We start from the raw sequence: 20747 nt of genomic DNA, 5'->3' as shown, positions 1-20747 counted from the left end.
TGCAGCAAACTTTTCTAAATGAGGGTTTCTGATTTTTAGATAGTGCAAACTGTTTCTTCTTTATTGACGTTTTCTCTTGGAGAGCTTTTTTCATTTCATTGAAAATGAAAGCAGCAGCTGCCAAAATATGTAGCTTTCTTATTAATTTTTCAACATTGTGTAAAATAAATGTATAAAGTAACATAAAAGGTTTAAATACTGGTTATCCTTTTACAGTAAAATATTACTAAAGAGATATAAAAAAAGTAAAATGGATATGTTCTTTTTCTTTAAGGAGATTAAATATTACTGAAGAAAGAAAAAAAAAATTAAACAGCCAAATGGGGCTATGCATATGAACTTAAAAGGTTTAAATAAAACAGAAATATATATTTTATTTTTACTTGCTTAACTTGTGGAGGGTGTATCCTGTAGCAAAGCCCTAACTTTTTTCGTGAAAGCCCGTTTCAGTCAATAAGTCTTATGTGTGTGTTTATGTATGTGTGTATATATATGTAGATATGTGTATATGTAGATATGTGTATATATATATATGTATATGTATATAAATGTTTATGTGTGTGTGTATATTATATATATAATATATATATATATATATATATATATATATATATATAAAAGACAGCAACACTTATAACAATGACAACACAATTACATTGACAATCATGTTACGTTATTTTTAAAATTTTTCCTTTTTTTTCATAACCTCTTTAACACACTACTTCTCCGCTGCGAAGCGCGGGTATTTTGCTAGTTCTCTATATAACTACTCTCTCTTGCACCAGTGTGTTTAACGTAAGGCAATGTGAATGGGAAATATACAAAAGCTTCAATTAGTGATGTTTGTAAGAGCTGCCAACTGTCAATATTATCCAGCCAACACAGTTGGCACATGCTTAGAGGCATCTGCTCTGTTAAAGAATAATTAAAGAATAACTCTGCTCTGTTGAAGAATAATTAAAAAAAGAACAAATTTTAATGTTTTAAATTATCACATACAATCTAAAAATGTTCCAAAATCATAAAAATAAAAAGCACCCCCCCAAAAAAACACATTTATATGCATTTTACTTAATACTTATCATTCATATAAAAGATTTTGCTATGAAAGGTATATTTTGTAACAAGCAAAATTAAGCACTCAATAAACTTATTTTTTATTTAATAATTACAGTGTTTCTTTATTTCATCATATATTACTCTGATGTCTCAGTACCCCAGAGGGTCCCAGTTTGCCAGTAGGCACCAATCAGTATTTACATAGAGCTTCTCACTTGGCAGCTACATTAGTCTAATTACACCTTTGTCAGAGATAAAAGTCAAACTGGAATGCTGTCTCACAAATCTCCTGACATTCCCTAATCTTCAGAGGGCATCTCTAACTAGTGCTCCTGAACTCATGATTATACTTTCTTTTCAATTTCTTTGTGCTCAGCAAATTTTCCTTTTGTGTAAGCTATTAATAGAGATTAACTTGGTCTTAACCCCTAGAGAACAATTATGTATTAAATGCAACAGCAGGTTATTCAATTTTTTGTTAAAACACTGTACCAGCTGTTGCTGTTTTCTTGTTCAGCTAACAGCTTATTTGATTGAAATCATTGAAAATGATCACTCAGTTATCCAAATTTGTTCCCACTGCCTCACGAGGACTGAAGAAATTGAAATGCTCTGCAATGTCTTGGCTAAGTTAATGGGAACCTCATTTGCTTTCCAATTATTATTAAATTACAATAGCCCTTTACAAAGACAATTGAGCCACGGGATTCAATAACTTTCTCTGTCAAATCAGTTTCTCCATGGCAGGCTGATGAGAAATAATGTAATCTTGGTAGTGAATGTTGACCAGTTGTCAGTATCTATTGTTGTGAAATATGTTGAACTTGAGACTCATTAAATAATTAAATTGATTTTTCTTTAAATTACAACTGTCATCATAAACAGAACCAAAAACAAGTTCAGGTCTCTCCTCATTATCTTCTATATTTTTCATCAAAACTACTGTTTATTCTGTCATTTTAATAAAGCATTTCATCGTAATCCAGTGTTATTAACCAGTACAAGGCAGTGCTATTCCCAGCACTTTATGCACTTCTTTAGGACAAATACACCCACTGTAGTTCTTACTAAACATTCTGCCTATGAACTATGGAAGAAACAAATACCCTGTTTGAAATTATTAAATATATCTTGAGAACAGTCTAGGTCAAAACAGAAGCTACTATAATTTCAAACCAACAGAGATACATTGTGCAATATTTTGGAAATCTGTACTAGTTACTTACCAATTGGCAGTACCAAGAAGAATGGGAGCCAGCACAGGATGAAGCATCCAACTACAATTCCAAGAGTTTTTGCTGCCTTCTTCTCCCTTGAGAATTTGTGCAGTTGGATAGAAAAGGGAGTGCGACTCCTGAGAGTTTCATCCGATGGAACAACATTCTTGCGATGTATCCTTAGTGTCACCGCTTCTGAATTGGATTTCTCTATCTTCATTCCCAGTTTCAGGTCTCGGGTAGCTCTTTTGGCTACCACATACACCCGGCAGTACATAATAAGGATAATGGTCATTGGCACATAGAAGGATCCAAAAGCAGAAAAGATGGCATACCCTGGTTCTTCTGTGATTTTGCAGATTGTCTCATCATCAGGGGCTGGCTCCTTCCAGCCAAATAATGGTCCAATTGAAATGGTGATAGACAAAGCCCAGAGTCCAACAAGCATCAATAGACCTCGCTTCTCTGTCATAATAGATGGGTAACGCAGAGGGTAACTGACTCCTACATATCTGTCTACAGAGATCATGCACAGGCTCATGATAGAAGCTGTGCAGCAAAGAACATCCACTGCGGCCCATATATTGCAAAAGATCCTGCCAAACACCCAGTAGCCCAGGATCTCAAAAGTAGCCGAGAAGGGCAGCACTGTAGTAGTGAGCAGGAGGTCTGCCACAGCCAAATTGACAATGAAGTAGTGGGTGACAGTCTGTAAGTGGCGGTGGGAAGCCACAGAGACAATAACAAGTATGTTCCCAAGAATGCCAAAAACAATAACGATACCTAGAATGAGCCCAACAACCACAGCTTTAGTGATGTCTACTCCTTGAGCTGCTGTCCGTGTGCAGTTGGAACAGTTTGGAAGAAGTCCAGGAGTCACGTTCTCTACAACTAGTACCATCACTTTGAAGATCAAGTTGTGAAGACTAAAACTTTATTACATAGTAAGGTACACTATGACACTTTCACAGTGGCAGAAGAGCCTCCTTAACCTTGACCTAAACTAGGTTGATGTAACAAAAAGATTCAAAGACAAGGGGACAAGTTCAAATGAGTGAGTAATGAGCTTTTCTTCATTTTAGGGAGTTTTCATTTAATGGATTGCTGGTACTTACTAAACAAAAAGTAAATAAAACAGGAGTTCTGAGTAACATTGATTTCTGAAAATAATTTAGCAGGATAATATACAAAGATGATGACATAAAGTACTGACCCAGCATTTCTATTCAACACTCAGGGAAATTAAGGAACAAAATATTGTTCTTAGGAAAGCAGAGCTTCTACCCTTGGTTATCTGTTAGAATACTTGGCTACCCAGGAACATCCTCTGTCAAAAAACAAAAATTGTATGGTGTGTGATTACCCAGATATCACGTATGTGTAGAAACCATCTACATCTGGACATGATCTCTGCAAACACCAGACACAGGATGAAAGAGGCAACTGAACATTTTATAAAGTAGGTTATAGATTCTTTTCAGTCATAAAACTATTGTTGCTCTGGATTTGGACTTCAGAAAGTGCAAAATGAACTGGTGCTGGATGGTTTTCCAAATACATTTGCCAAGCTCATCTTTTGAAGCATGTAAGAAGATTGAAATTCACAAGCATCTGAAAGAGAAGAAAATAATATGTTAATTGTAATTTTGTTCATGCAAACCCAACATAATAAAAAGGAAGTCAAATGTTTGTCAGCAACATTTGTGTAATAAAAATCATAACACATCACTTGAGATATCTAACTTTGCCTTACATAAAATCTCATCAGATAAAAACAATTCAATTAAAATGTTAAAAAATATACTTTTTATTGTCAATATTTTTAGTGCTTCTGCCCATTAAGTGAAGGAATATACCATAATACTTATTCTGGACTATCCTAGATTCATCAGATAACATTGGACTGGTCCTGGACATATCCATGGTAGTTTTCAAGGAGCCATTCTCATCATAATGTTGAGAAGCACAGCTCCATGGTCACTCAAGGACTGTAATCCCATTGAAAAATCCAAGTGTATCTGTGAATTTATCTTGTTGGTCACTACTTAGAATTCTTGAAAATATGAAAAGTCTGGGTGGCACTGAAAACTTAGGTCAGCCTGGAACTGAAGACCCAACACAGTCGCATCACTTTAGTTGGTTGAACAATCTCACAATAATTGTACACTAGGTACAATAATGTGTACCTCCTATACACAGAGGCCACATTTGTCTGAGAGTCATTTATGCTTATTTAATCATGGAGTATGTTTCCTTTATAGATTTGACAGGTTTTGTGTCCACTGTTAATACACGGTAAAGATCACCAACCACATTTTCTTAGCTCCATGCTAAAGACAAAAACGCTGAGGGAATAAACAAAATATACTACATCTTTTCACAGACACACACATGCACATATATATACTGTATATGTATATATATGGGCGGCACGGTGACACAGTGGGTAGCGCTGCTGCCTCGCAGTTAGGAGACCCAGGTTCACTTCCCGGGTCCTCTCTGTGTGGAGTTTGCATGTTCTCCCCGTGTCTGCGTGGGTTTCCTCCAGGTTCACCGGTTTCCTCCCATGGTCCAAACACATGCAGGTTAGGTGCAGTGGCGATTCTAAATTGTCCCGTGTGTGTGTGTGCCCTGCCCAGGGTTTGTTTCCTGCCTTGCGCCCTGTGTTGGCTGGGAATGGCTCCAGCAGACCCCCGTGACCCTGTAGTTAGGATACAGCAGGTCAGATAATGGATGGATATATATATACATACATACATACATACTGTACACACAGCACTCCTAGTTATAATACACCACCATGACATAAATTTGGGTCTCCAGTGTGAAAATGTCACTTGCTTCTCTACTGGGGCTAAAGAAATATTCCATTAGCTGGAGACATGTACTTTGCTTATTACTCTCCAGTCTGCTCATGTGGGTGAGCAGTTACTCCCAAAAATGGTTTGTGCACCACTGTATTGTAAGGGCAGCAGAGTCAAACTATAAATGTGAAAGGAACAGACAGAATATTGACCAGAATTAATACCGGGCCAATAACACTGTGGTGGGACTTTGGGAAGGACTTCAAATCTCAATAGCCATGATAATATGTTCAAACTCCTCATTTGTTTCAAAGATCAAAGTCAAATTTTAAGGTAGATTTTTTTGTACATATACAAAATATTATGGTGTAGATTTGCATGCTGGCTGTTTTGCCCCTGTAGATGAAGTGATAATATGTTGAAGAAATGTCCCTGTAAACATTTTTGGCTATTAGCATAGGGTCTTACTTCCAGCAATCAGAAATTGATAAGTTTGGGATCATGCGCTGATAAGACATTGCTGCACCTACCACACGATGAACTACCTGGATCAGGACCTGAGTGCAGCTGGTTACACCTCAGCATCACACCAGTGTGAGGCTTTTTTATGGTGGCTGGAGTGTCACTCCTTTAGGTGCTTTTTTACAAACTCTAAGTTAACTTCCATGTGTCTCTTACTACTATTTGGCCACTCTGTCATAAAGCCCAGATTGGTGGAGAGTTACAGTGATGGTTATCCTTCTAAACATTTCTCCCATGTTCACACAGGTTCTCTGGAACAGAGCCAGATTGACCATCAGGTTCTTGGTGACCTCTCTGACCAAGGCCCTCCTACCCCAAAGGCTCAGTTTGGATGGGTGGGACAGCTGTAGAATGAGTTGTGGTTGTTCCAAATTTCTTCCATTTATGAATTATGGAGACCACTGTGCCCTTGAGAACCCTGAATACTACATAAGTTATGGAGACCACTGTGCCCTTGGGAACCTTTAATAATGCAAAGGATTTGTGAAGCGTTTCTTAATGCTGTCACTAAGCTCTGTAGGCAATTAACTCAACCTCATGGTTTAACTTTTGCCATGATACACGTGATCAGTGGTGGGACCTTTTATAGACAGGTGTGTGTCTTTCCAAATCACCCCCCAATCAATTAAATTGACCACAGGTGGACTACAAACAAGATGTAGAAACATCTCAATGATGAATGGAATGCACCTGCGCCAAATGTCAAGTATCATAGCAAAGGGCCTGAATACTTGTATCAATGTGATATTTCAGTTTTTTTAAATTTAATAAAATTCATAAACCCTGTTTTTGCTTTGTTATCCTGGAGTACTGAGTGCTGAATTTAAATGATTTTAGCATTAAGTCTGAAACATAACAAAATGTGTTAAAAGTGAAGGGGTCTGAATAGCTTCTGAAGGCAGCACTGTCTGTTACTTATTTGCATCACCATGTTAATTTGTAAAGCTAACCCATTTATTAAGATTATAAAGTACAAGTACTGAGGGAGCTTGAAATGAAATAAGGTTGTATGTCTTCAATTGGCCCTTAAGTGTAATGTCTTATGATTTCTTATACAGCAAAGAAATAAACAATGAGTAATTACGTGAGGCTTTTTATTGGGTAAGCAATAAAATTAATTTTTAGGTTATATAGGCATTTAGATCCCCGATGTACATATAGAAATGCTAACCACATGATAACTTTCCATTAATGGCATGGTTATGTTGGTTTATATTAGAGAGGGAACTGGTTAGGGTTAGAGTTAGAGTCCAATCAAAAACTTTTCTTTATTTGTGGCCTGAAGAAGAAACTTTGATGAAAACCCAAAAGCTCTTAAAGCCAAAATGAAAACTGATGCCAAAATCTATACAAAATTTTTCAGAAAAAGGAGAAGCTGGAGCCAAAATGTAAACCCACTAGCTTTGAATATCTAGGTAAACTTAAGTAAAAGCAAAAATATTTGACTGCTGTGACAAACAGAAAAAAGGGATGAGTGTTTCTGTGCATTGGGGAAAAGAAAGACAAATGTTTAATTTAATATGGAGGTGGCACATACTGTACAAGAGTATTTGCAATAAACAGTTCAGAGTAGCACTGCAAGCCTTGAGTACTCCCACTAACACAGATGCACAGTTTAACACAAAATTACAAGGACAGATTAATTGTACACTGCAGCATGTAAAAGGAAATTTGCATTTTTATTTTAAGATTACCGTTTTTCACTCCACTTTACAACTTTTCCTGACAACTATTTTACATCACATTCAGAAACACAGCCTGCATTTCACTCATACATTCCTGATCAATCAAACGTGCACTGCATACTGTATTTTAAATGAATCTTATTTATTATTTTTGGGACACTAATAGCTGGACCATTCAGAATATTCACACACTTTTCATAAGCCTACTATTGCCTTTATCACAGCATCAATGTATTTTCAATGTTAAAACATGTTAAAATCTTAAAAATTGTAAAATGCACTTTGGCATTGAATTGCAATACTAGTAAAAGAAAAAAGAGAAAGTAGCCTAAACAGCAGAGAGTAATATGGTCATGAAAATTTAAGTTTGCATTATTACCAAATATAAGGGCTTCCCTCATAGAGGATTTAACAGTTTGCTGGGGAGGTAACAACTTATCAGGTTTAAGGACGACATTCACCCAAAGACTTTCCCATGCACGCTCCAAAATGCTATACAGCCCACCCAATTTAACGTAATTTAAACAGTAATAGATGGAAAAACTCAAAAACCTATAAATTTGCTCACAGAAACTTTGATGATCTTATTGTAAACTAAAGCTAAATAAACAAACGTTCTTCAATAGAAAACAACTTTTGGCAGACATATGAGAAATGCTCAAATATTTGTGGGATGGTATCATATTTTTTATATATGACTAGCTGTACCTTGCATCTCCGCCCACATAGAAGTGAAACAGGACAAACTTTAGGGCCTTGGTCAATTTAAAAAAAAAATGTATTTCTGGCCACGCAGAAGGTAGGTACACTCCAACATCAAATGTTGCCACTGTATCTGATCGACTCTTTCCAAAAACATTTACAACTTTAGCTACCGTCATCTTTACTATGTTGTATTCATTTTGCTCAATATTGCTTTTATATTGTTTGATTAGGTCAACATATATTGTTTAAAGACCACCTAGTGTGAGTGACTGCCATATTCCCACAGGGGTTAGCAGCTGAGAAGAGGCATCTTTTATGGGAAGCAGCAAGGTGAGCAGGCACTTGCTTTGGTGATTATCACAGATGTAGCTGGAAAATATTTTTGCTTAAAGCAGCTGTCCACATGTAAGTAAGGCTGTACATGTGAGGCACTGTTAAGCAGCTATAAAACACAAAAATTACTAAAAAAGCAAAAAAAACCTACTGAAAATGTAAGTTTAATTATTTTCATCCAATTACTAAAACAGAAGCAAATCAATCTATTGATACAGTATGAGAGTATATCATTTGGAATGAGAAAATATTTAATGTTATGAAAATTTTAGAAATTGTTTGCACTGAAGTATTTTATAATAAGACAATTGGTGGCAATCATCAGTAGTTTAAATGAAACACTGCCAGTGATAAATTGGTTACTTATTTCCACTACTGTTCAAAACAGCCACAGTCAGAGAGAAAGAGAGAGAGAGAGAGAGAGAAGATAGAGAAATGGCTGATACAATTTTTGCTCAACAAATACACAAAGAGTAAGCAATGAGATACAGTTGAACAGATTTAATACTGTAGTTAGAACTAATGATAGCAAACAGAAAAAAAAATAACTAACACATTTAAGGAATAGTTTTAAGACCTTATATGCATCAAAGTATAGTTATGTTGTGGATTTTGCCAGTAATTTCCTTAACAAATTACAGTGCCAAAGCTTGACACATTGTGTATAGAAGAGCTGGACAAACTATTGAGGCTCTCTGAAATCCAAGAAATTACAAAAACCATAAAGCTATACAAGGAAAACTATTGGTGTGGGAATCTCAATACACAGAACTATGCCATTTGTAGCGTCAGACATATGTGATCCTAAAGTGCAATATGTCAAGGTGATGGGCAATTTATTTAATACTAAAGTGATTCTGATTAATATTTATGTGCATCCAAAATGTATTTTCACATATTCCTAATGTGAACACTCATAAAATTATAATGGCTGAAAACTTTAATTGTGTTATAAATCCAGACCTAGTTAGGTCTTCAGCTACAGCAGCGATAACATCTAATACTGCAAAAATAATTACACAGTTTTTAATGGACCTGAACCTATGAGACCCATGGAGGTTTTTAAGTCCTAACCTTAGAGCATATTCTTTCTTCTCAAAAGTTCATCATTGTTACTCAAAAATTGATTATTTCTTCATATACAATATTTTTTTGCCCATTATCAAATCGTGTAAGTACAATGCCATTGTTATCTCCGACAATGCCCCTCTGATCATGGACCTTAACTTATTATGTCGTATGCACTCATCCCGTAGCTGGCATCTTAACCCCCAGTCATTAGCTGATGAGCACTGTACAGAATTCATGTCCAAATTGATTACTTCCTGGGGACAAATGTATCCCCAGTGGTCCCTGCAGGAATACTCTGGGAAACTCTGAAGGCATTTTAAGAGGACAGATTACAGTGATCCCTCGCTATATCGCGCTTCGCCTTTCGCAGCTTCACTCCATCGCGGATTTTATATGTAAGCATATTTAAATATATATCGCGGATTTTTTGCTGGTTCGCAGATTTCTGCGGACAATGGGTCTTTTAATTTCTGGTACATGCTTCCTCAGTTGGTTTGCCCAGTTGATTTCATACAAGGGACGCTATTGGCAGATGGCTGAGAAGCTAGATTGCTTACTTTTCTCTCTCTCTTGCGCTGACTATCTGTGATCCTGACGTACGGGGATTGAGCAGGGGGGCTGTTCGCACACCTAGACGATACGGACGCTCGTGTAAAAATGCTGAAAGATTATCTTCACGTTGCTATCTTTTGTGCAGCTGCTTCCTGAAACGACATGCTGCACAGTGCTTTGCATACTTAAAAGCTCGAAGGGCACGTATTGATTTTTGACTGAAAAACAAACTCTGTCTCTCTCTCTCTCCCTGCTCCTGACGGAGGGGGTGTGAGCTGCCGCTTTCAACAGCTTTGTGCCGCGGTGCTTCGCATACTTAAAAGCCAAACAGCCCTATTGATTTGTTTGCTAGAGATTGTTTTCTCTATCTATGTGACATTCTGTGCTCCTGACACGCACTCCTTTGAAGAGGAAGATATGTTTGCATTCTTTTAATTGTGAGACAGAACTGTCATCTCTGTCTTGTCATGGAGCACAGTTTAAACTTTTGAAAAAGAGACAAATGTTTGTTTGCAGTGTTTGAATAATGTTCCTGTCTCTCTACAACCTCCTGTGTTTCTGCACAAATCTGTGACCCAAGCATGACAATATAAAAATAACCATATAAACATATGGTTTCTACTTCGCGGATTTTCTTATTTCGCGGGTGGCTCTGGAACGCAACCCCCGCGATGGAGGAGGGATTACTGTATTTCATTTCTTTCTCACAGAAATAAATTGGAAAGCAAGAAGACATCTAAGTTAATCAGCAAAATTACCAGAATACACCTACAATATGCCAGGTCTCCAAATGAGGCAGTTTATAGGAAAAGACATGTTTTGTAATCAGAATTTAAACTCTTGACTAATAAAGAAATGGAATAGCTCAGCTTTAACTCGAGACATCATTATCATTATTATGAACATGGAGAGCAGGCCAATAAGATTTTAGCTGAACAAACGTACAAGCAGGAAGTCCGGAATGCAATAACAGCAATTACCAGAGATAATTACTGGAGATAAATCACTGACCATAAAAATATAACCCACACATTTTGAGAGTACTACAAGTTCTTACAGTATATTCTACTCAGTCTAAGGAAGATAAGACACAATCTAATGAGTTCTTTGACTCATTGCACCTAGATACTCTTAGTGATGTGTAAACTAGATAAATCTCTGACACTCTCAGAATTACTAGACGCTATAAACTCACTTCAAAGTGGGAAAGCAGCTGGCCCTGATTGCTAGGCAATGGAATTTTATTAAAAAAAAATCCAAATATGTTAGCTCCACTATTATTAGTAACATTTATGTCTTTCGTACGAAAAATAAGGACTTGCTACAATGTGCATCATACACACATGTCTCACTCCTGAATAATGACATTAAAATGCTCTCCATAGTTCTAGCTAGAAAGATCGAGAAAGTGCTTCATTCTGTAATATCACACGGCGTTATTAAAGGTAGACGCTTAGCTTTTAATCTTTGATGTTTGTTTAATATCTTACTATCTTTGGATGCAGAAAAAGCATTTGATATGGTTGACTGGGACTACCTATTCACTACATTCCACAAATTTGGGTTCATCCCAAACATATATGTATAGATCAAACTATTCTATACTACTCCAGAAGCCTCAGTTCATAGTAACATCATATCAAACTACTTCAAACTAGAACACGGTACTCGACAAGGCTGTTCATATCACCATTGATCTTTGCAATCGCCATAGAGCCATTGGATGTTTACTTTTGAAATGCATCTGAGATAAAGGGAGTTTTCAGAGAAGGACTTAAACAGAAGATACCATTATATGCAGATGACAAGGTGTTCTATATATCTGACCACAAAATTCCATGCCAGCAGTCCTAAAAGTATTAGCAGGTTTTCAAAAGATATCTGGACTCAAAATTAATTTGAATAAAATTTGTGTTTTTTCCAGTGAATTCTTTAGCACACAATACTAGACTAGACACCTTCCCATTTATCTTAGCAGATCAGTTCAAATATCTAGTGGTAAATATCACCTGTAAATACTGCATAAAGCTCCTTTTTAACAAACTTTTGCTGTTTGCATGGAAAAAATTAAACATGGTATGAATAGATGCCCACCAAAAATATCCAAAATTTAAAATACTTCACATCCCATCCATTTCAGATTAAGGATACTCAGGCTGTACCTTAGACTTCTCGGTGAAATTCTGACTTTCTATCAGTGGCATAATCTCTGCCCTGTTGTGCATTTTGGAACCTCCCTTAGTGTCTGAAGATGCTCATGCATGCTTTCATTAAGATTTAAGTGCTTGGACAGTCACTTGTTCCAGTCACTATAACTTTGGTAATTGTTTCTTTATAGTCAGCTTGTGTTCTCCTGTAACCCGGTATAAGATCCCCTGATTGCTTCAGTCACATTTGGTGCTGTCTGCTGATTGCACTGCCTTCTTTGATATCCCTGAGATCAAAGCACATATTTGTATAAACCAGAATAAACCGAAGAGACACTCCAATAGATTGAAAATAAAAAGAAAAAATAGAGAGGGGGAATTTGAGAGACAAATGAAGGAATTATGCATCCTGAAAGTACAGAAAGGCTTTACACAATGTGTGAAGTAACCTGAAAGTACATTTTGTCATTTTATTTTCACATCCTGGATATGCACATTTTTGAAGTATTTTGATAGAAAGGCAGTATGGTGATAAGAAGCTTGACACGTGTCTCTTTTTCATCTGTTATACTTTCTTATTTATATGACAGTCGCCATTGAACAAACAAGCAAAAACACCATATACTAGTTCTTACCTCAGGAAATCTACTATAAAGTATATCAGGCCCAATAGCCTTCCACTGTCATAAACATAGATCTTTTGTATGCCAACATGGAAAGTAAGGATACTTCATTAACACAGCAGTGAGCAGGAAAATGAACCTGAAATTTTGAATTACAAATAGCTATCAGATGAGTAGAAGCAAGGAGCATTAAGCACAGGTGGTCTTAATTGGTAATGCAGTCTTATACATTTTTGTTTGTTTGCTTCCTCTCTATAATTAAGATTTGTATTATGGTTACTTACTCTTGTTTTTCTTCTCTTCATGCCCTGCTGGGTAATTATCATGAGCATTAAAGAGACTCTACTTTTCCTTCAAATTAGACATGAGTTGCTCATATCAGAACAACAAATGAATATAAACTACAGAGCATAAGGGTCTCTCTAATTTATTTTTCTTTTGCTTTGGATGAATTTCAATGATCTTTTACAGATGCATCTGGCCCCTATAATTATTACTGTGATATTTCTAAATTGCTCTTCTTAAGCACACAAGGTACGCAAGCTGGACATGCAACACTAGATGATCAAATTCAAAATAATCCACACAAACCCATTCAAGTTCTTTTATCCATACTGTTTCCATTCTATGTGATTTTTAATATCCTGAAATTGTTTCAATATTTTCTACAGTACAGATAGTTCTTTATTTGCATTCCCCTGGACTTTGAATTCAGGCAAAATTATGGCTTGCCAACAAGATTGCAAGAACAATCATTGTTTCTAGGCTCAGCCTCATGTATGCTGTCCTGATATCAAACTCTCTTTTCTAACAATTTTTATTTTATTACCCATAATTATGCAATACATATTTGGCTGTTTCTGTCTCATTTCCTCTTATATGTTACTGTGGTCAATTCCAAAGTGTGAAACTGTACTATTATACCTTGACATAAGCACTGAATTTCCATTCAGCTCTGACAATTTTAAAGTATTGTTCAATTCTAGTTCCATTCCTTCAAGTTTTTTCTTTTACTGAATCTCTTTAATTCTTTTTCTGTTTTGACCTCTCCAAACACCTCATCTTAGACAATTTGGCTGAGTCAAAATGCTTTGAAATCTAAGCGGGAAAGATGGATGAATGTAACAGGAGATTCATTTTTAAAGTGATTATTATGTACTTTATATCTAAATTTGCATTGAATTGTGGTACTTCCTACAGTTTGGTGCATTGATGTTTCACAAGACTAAACTGAAATGTATGTACAAATGTTATGAAGAAGTGTCAGAATGTATTGAAAGAAAGAAGAACTGATCATTGTTTAACCATAAATAATGAAAGACTGAGAAAAACAGACACAAAATAAATACAGATTTGCATAATTTAATATTTTGTGCAAATGAAAATGCATAATGGGAAGTATGTTAATCTCCTGCTGTCTCTGGTAGCTAATGGTAAAAGCAGAAAATCGTTTTTCAAATTAGTGATCAATGTTCTAGTAGTGTGTCATTCACAGTTGTGCTTCAGAGTGGAGAGAAGACACCAGGTTGGATGGCACTTTTACGTCCAACATAACATAACATAACATTCTCTGGTTTACCTCTGTCGTTTCAACAGATCCACAAAGTATCTACATCCTCTCTGCAGACTCAGTGACAACATTCCAACCAGGCGGGCAGTGGGTGGGTGGTCTGAGTGTGGTGAGAAACAGTTGCTTATAAGATGATTGCTTGTCTCTCTACCGCATGATAGATGTCTGCTGTATAATGGCCAATAACCAAATAACTAACTAATTTAGTTTGATGTGGAGCTGGATATGCTATGAGGTGAGGCCTTTTGCTGATAAAATTTTTGAAAAGACTTCTGTTGGATATTCAATCATCAAACTACTTCAAAATAACAAAATGAGAATTAATGGGTGTTTTAGAGTAGAAAGCCAACTATTATTTTTTTATACAGCATTGTTCATAGTCATCTAGCTATACTGAGTAATTAACAGTACCACAGTTCAAAAAATTAGAGAAATAGAGAAAGCATTGACAGTTTGACCTTACTATTACTTCAGAGTTCAGGACAGTAAATAGGACATTAACAAATGAGTTGAATGTCAGTTTGGTCTATTCAAAAAATAAGTAATAGTATTGTTTGTAATGAGATGTCAAGATCAACCAATAACATTATTCCTATTCTTGTAGACTGCTCCAGAGTACTAAAAAAATACAGTTAAAAAAAATTAACAGCAGCACTTGGCACACAGCAGGAAAGATTCCTGGACAGGGTGTCTGTCCATCTCAGGAATCACTCGTGCACACATACACACACTTACTCCCACAAGTTAACCTGAGTTTAGGGATGTAATCATTAAAGAATCCACAGCATACCCTTTCTTAATCTTGTGTTAAGAATGAGCTGAAAAGTGAGGTGAAATGGTAGCTGATTAATCAAACACTAAAAAAAATCTGAGGAGGCAATTTATGGATGCTTCCTGCTCCTCCATTACATATGGATCTAAAGTTTTGTTTTTTTTTACATTGTTTGTTTTACATTTTAATTTGCAATATTAATGCCAAACTTGAGATTTGAGAGGTAAAAAGGGAATGCAGGGAAAACAGTTGAAATCTGATGAGTTCTGAATGCCAGGACTCTAAAATGACAGATAATGTAAAAAGCTATCAGCATTGATTGAGATTGAACATGACTCATGTCAGGAATACAAATTAGAGAGGGCAAATTTAGAGAATAGACAATGAACAATTATAACAATAGTATATTTTATTATTACCTGCAGATATCCTTTAAAACGCACAGAAAACACTCACTACAACAAAATGTACATTTCCTGTTTGTTAATTAACAAGTCCATTCTCAGCTTACAGTTAGTTGTATCCATGTTGCGTCTGGCTGGCATGCTTACTTCCTGTTGAATTCATATTGCAAAATGTGTACACAATTACTTATTTGAACAGTATGCTTTCACTTTTACTCAGTTACAATAAGATGTTCCTTTGAAGACACTAGGACTGCTTGGAGGATTCTTGACAATTCTTTATGGAAATCCATCAATATTCACTTTCAGTAATTAATACCCTTAATGTATAAGCAGACATAATATGTACAGATTAACTTAACAAAGAAAATTTTATATTTTGGTTGTAACAAGAAAAGTGCAGCCACTTTTATTTAGATATGAAAGCAAAATAGCACAAAGTACTGCAGAGATAAAATAACATCAACTTGTGTCATTATTAAAGAAATAAATGAGTAGTTAAAAACATTTGGTATATTTTCCTTTAATAAACTGTATTCAGATCTTAAATCAGTTAAGATTAGCAAATTAATTGCATCAGAGGAATGAAACATGAGTAATTACCTTCATAACTGGGCCAGACCTTCATCCTTTCCAATTTTCATTCCATGTAAAAAATGTCTGATGTGATGTCGGAGTGATGAGGCACCGGCAGCAAAATCCTCATGCTTCTGCTCTTTGACAGAAAATCCTTAAATTGTTGTGTCTATCTAGAATGCACCACATTCTCGACTATGGGAAATGTTATATGAGCAGTTCAAAGATGTATTTCTTTCCCATGGGATGAAATAAAGCCAATTTAAATTTCTGTAATTTACTTAAAACAGAGGTAGCATGGAAGCACAGAGGCTAGTGTTGCTGCCTCACAGCTCCAGACACTTACGCTGAAATCCCCACTCAATAGGCAGTTTGGATTTTTCTCACATCTCTAGTAACTTGCAGCTATAAACTGATATTTCATATATACTGTACACAAATACACCATTTGCTAATGCAATGGCAAAAAATAAATAAGTGGTGGGTTTTTGTATAAGTTAGCATTAATAGTCCCCTTACCAGACTGACAAAAGTTTGCCAGAGGACAACAGTATCAGCAGGATGGCAGAAGATAGTGCTAAGTTCTACAGAAAGCTTCCAGGACAGTGAGAAATGGATTAAGGAAGAGACATACATGCAGCAGGAAATATTCTGTGTAGGAAGATAGGGGTCTCCAGAGGGCAGTCGGTTCTGTCATCCCTTGGACGCTGCAGTGATCTCTGATCTTTTTTTTTTTTTTTTGTTCTTTATTTCGCCTTATACAATTTCTTGTATTAGGAATTTGGTAGTTTTCGCATACCCCTTGGGGTCAGAGCGCAGGGTCAGCCATTGTACAGTGCCCCTGGAGCAATTACAGGTTAAGGGCTTTGCTCAAGGGCCCAGCAGAGCAGTGGCCTTTTTGGCAGTGATGGGGATTCGAACCGGCAACCTTCAGGATACCAGCGCAGATCCTTAGCCTCAGAGCCACCACTCCGCCCATCTTGTCACTAGATCCCATTTCCTTTCACGGAGAGAGCAGATATCAAGTTTCCATTTGGCCAATACTACGTGCCTTTGCTCATGGATCAAAAGGCAGCTGGTGAGTAAAGTAGGACTTCAGTTAGGGGATATTCCTGATTGAATCTCCTAGTTCGTCAGACAATGTAACTCCTCTGAAGGACAAGATTAAATGACCTGACTCAGAAGCATATTCACAGTAGTTACACTGGGAGCATCATGGGTATCAAACCATTGTATTCACTGGAAAGAATGGAGGGGAATAAGATCAATCAGTCAATCCATTCTTGTAGCTGACTTGGTGGAAAGGTAAAAAGTAATTTCAAATTACAGATCTACCAAATGTTACTACCCTCAGACTTGTTACACTTAGTAAATAAGAATGCTTAATTAAACAAAAGGTTAATTGTAATGCAGAGGAATCAAACCCATCGTTCCAGGCAAGTGAGCTAACCATCACACCACAATTGTGCTCATTTCTTTGTTGACAGTTCACACTGTAGTATTTTTTGATTCTTGCTATGATATTTGTTTACTCCCGGGTGATTAATCCACTAGATGAAAGTCTTTTTGCAGTACTGATTTCAAAAAAACTGTTTTACTGGCCTGAGGTGGGCTGGTGCCCTGCCCGGGGTTTGTTTCCTGCCTTGCGCCCTGTGTTGGCTGGGATTGGCTCCAGCAGACCCCCATGACCCTGTAGTTAGGATATAGCGGGTTGGATAATGGATGGATGGATGGATGTTTTACTGGCATGCTAAAAATACAAAAAAAAAATTAGTATATACTTGCAAACACATTTAATTTTGAATGGAAATGTGAAATGTGGTTTTATGTTGGCAGGATAGTGTCTTAAAGATAACAGCCGGTATAATAAAAATATCACAAGATCAAACTGTTAAATGTTTCCGGAGTATCTGACATATTATACACTGCTTAGCAAATGAACTCTCATAAGCTTTATAATCTTTGGATTCAGAAAATGCATGTGATATAATAAAATGTCTCTCTTTACTATACTGTACAGATTTGTGATTGAATTATGTTTGAGTCCCTCAAAACGTTGAACCACGTGGTATTCTTTGCAGCTCCTCTACAGGACAATTTTTTGTCCCAGTCCTCCCCTAATTTAACTCATGGCAAACATTAGGTATTTAGACTTTCCGACATATGTATATTGAGAACAAGTTTGTCTCTTTATGATCAACTGTATTGTACATATGGAAATCCCTCACCACACTTATTTTCCTATTTATAAGTCAGAAACTTTGTAAAAACAAACCTGATTAAATTCCCTAATCCTCCATTAATGTCCACACTCAAAGAAATTTTATCAGTAATAACTTCTTGATCAAATATTGTCAAAGTGCTCACTATTAGATCATCTTAGGCAGAGCTGGGGAAGAGGACACTAGTGTTACTGTCATTCCCTTTTTACTCTGTGTTCATCCAATATTAATCTCTCCTCTGTGTAGGGTGTTAATAAGTGCACCACTATGACAGATCTCTGGGGTCTTGCCATTATCCACAAGTTTGTAAAGATGTAAAGATATTTCTCATGTTACATACAGCATGCTTTTTGGTCTACAGAGATACACTTTCTAAAATCATAAATCATAAACAATGTGTTATGCAAGAAGGGTGACAAGCTGTTTTTTTCTAAATGAATAGACAGATGTAAGTCTTGCAGTTTGGTTAAAATTATACCCAGTCAAATTAAGGATGCTTTCTTTGAAAACAGCAAACCTAAACACTTGGCACTAAATGAATCAAGTGACAAGTCATGTAGGTGCAGGTTCAGCCCTGAAAAATGAATTTGATTCAGAAATGCTGGACATTACTAATTGCCATCTTGCCACCATTTGTCCTGCTGACTTGTGCTAAATCCAATTGGTTGACTTCATGTTTTTACAGTGAAAGAACAAGCAACAGCACGCAGACAAGAACAATGTTGCATGGGAACACAAACAGGCCACACACAGTTAAAGTGAAATATCTCAAATGGATGGAACAGTGTGGATGAATGTGACGGTATTACGTCTAGGCCTGGCAAGTCTTCCTTTTAAGTAAACAAGCTGAAAAACTCAATGTTTGCTTGCACTGCACACTGTGCTTTTAAATTCCTGACAATGTTAACACACAAAACATTTTTACAACATAGTAATTTGACAGTTGGTGGTTCATTGTTAGAGCCTCTTCATTTTCAGCATCCTAATGTGATCATGCTGTTCCTGCCTTTTATTTATAATTACTCCCAAAGTTCTGTGTACAGTACAAAAAAAAAAAAACTAAAAAGAAAACAATTTAGAGTATTGCTTCAGGAAGTACTCGAGCCAGGCTATACTTCATCAGTATTTTTAAGATCGTTACTATGGGCACAGTACTTAAGTAAATCATGTTTCTTGTAAAATCTTTTTATTTCCTTACTTTCTACAGAACATTATTTCAGGCAATAAAACATACTATATCCTATTGCACCTAGCCAGCACTTCCAGATTGTTTGTAGTGATTTTTCACTATTTATTATGAACTGGAAAGGAATGAAACTCCATCATTTCATTGAAAGCATCAGGCTGAAGACAGACTCCAAGTTTAGAAAGGATGTCAGTCAATCATAAGTTAGACATACTTAAAGAAAGGGTCATTTTATAATTGACTATTACCATTAAATTAATTTCTTTGGGGTTCAGAAGGAAGGTGGAAAACATAGAGAAATATTAAAACTGGACATGGTGGTGTAAATTAAACCCACACTCGTAGAACTGTGAGGCAAGGGTAATCAGCTTGCCAACATATCACAAAGTGTCAAACACTCCTACATGTCTCTGCTACTTATGTGTAATAGCAGTCATAACGTCAATTACTGCCTACCTCATTTAACCACCACAACTTGATTTCAATACTAAGTACTACTTTTCATATTCATAATATTTTTGTTTTCTGTCTATAAGTGTTGAGTTGTCATTCCTTGTCAAGCTACAGTCTCTTATGGTTTTAAAAGATGCCCTCCATTGGTGGTAAACTAGGTTAAAATGTTATAGTTTATCAGAGGGATACAATATGAAAAATAATGGAGGAGACCAGAAGAGAAATGCCAAAAAACACACAAAGATCAAAACAGAAAGTATGTCTTATCTACCAAAATGATAATCAAGATTGAAGTTTAAAAATTGGGAAAAGGGATCTGAAACAATTTAGAAACAAAATAACAAAAGGCTCTTTTTTTGTATATTTGACCTCGAAAGTGTAAACATGTGACTTTCAGGTCAATTGCCTAGCAATGCAGACATAATTAATACTGAAAATCGAGGTTGTCAAAATCATGAAAATGGCATAGAAATTATGAAAAAAAAACAAATACTTGAAATTATAACAGAAATGAAGGAGTGAGGTCACTACGTTTGAATACGTGGGGTACATTAATGATAGTGAGACAGGCAAGAGGTTATAGGAAACAGGTATGCAGCTAGTTTTGCTATTTTTTCCTGCCCCCCATTAAGAAAAGAATCTAAAAGATAATTTGGTACCTTACTTTTTAGGTGTATGTCACGATAAAACAGACACTAGAATGATTTCCATCATTAAAGGAACCATGAATTCTACTTTTTGTCAAAAGAATATTGAAGAGAATGTCAAGTAATCTGTCTTTATATTTTATATGATTCACATTAGAGTAATGCAATAAGACAGAAACCTGAAACAAACATCAGTCTT

The 20747-nt window shown here is 36.1% G+C and overlaps 1 protein-coding gene across 1 annotated transcript in view; it reads right to left on the bottom strand.

Moving 5' to 3' along the window:
- Positions 1–20747, bottom strand: part of LOC114655441 (alpha-1A adrenergic receptor-like) — a 178663-nt gene that overhangs the window by 64337 nt on the left and 93579 nt on the right. Inside the window, exon 2 of the mRNA XM_028806434.2 lies at positions 2286–3887. Coding sequence (XP_028662267.1) covers positions 2286–3177 — 892 coding nt within the window. The 5' untranslated portion in view covers positions 3178–3887. The remainder of the gene's footprint in view (positions 1–2285; positions 3888–20747) is intronic.

This window comes from Erpetoichthys calabaricus, chromosome 1, assembly GCF_900747795.2.
Source record: "Erpetoichthys calabaricus chromosome 1, fErpCal1.3, whole genome shotgun sequence".
Lineage (NCBI taxonomy): Eukaryota > Metazoa > Chordata > Cladistia > Polypteriformes > Polypteridae > Erpetoichthys > Erpetoichthys calabaricus.
Note: the sequence above shows the minus strand (reverse complement) of the source record. Positions and strands in the feature narration are given on the sequence as shown.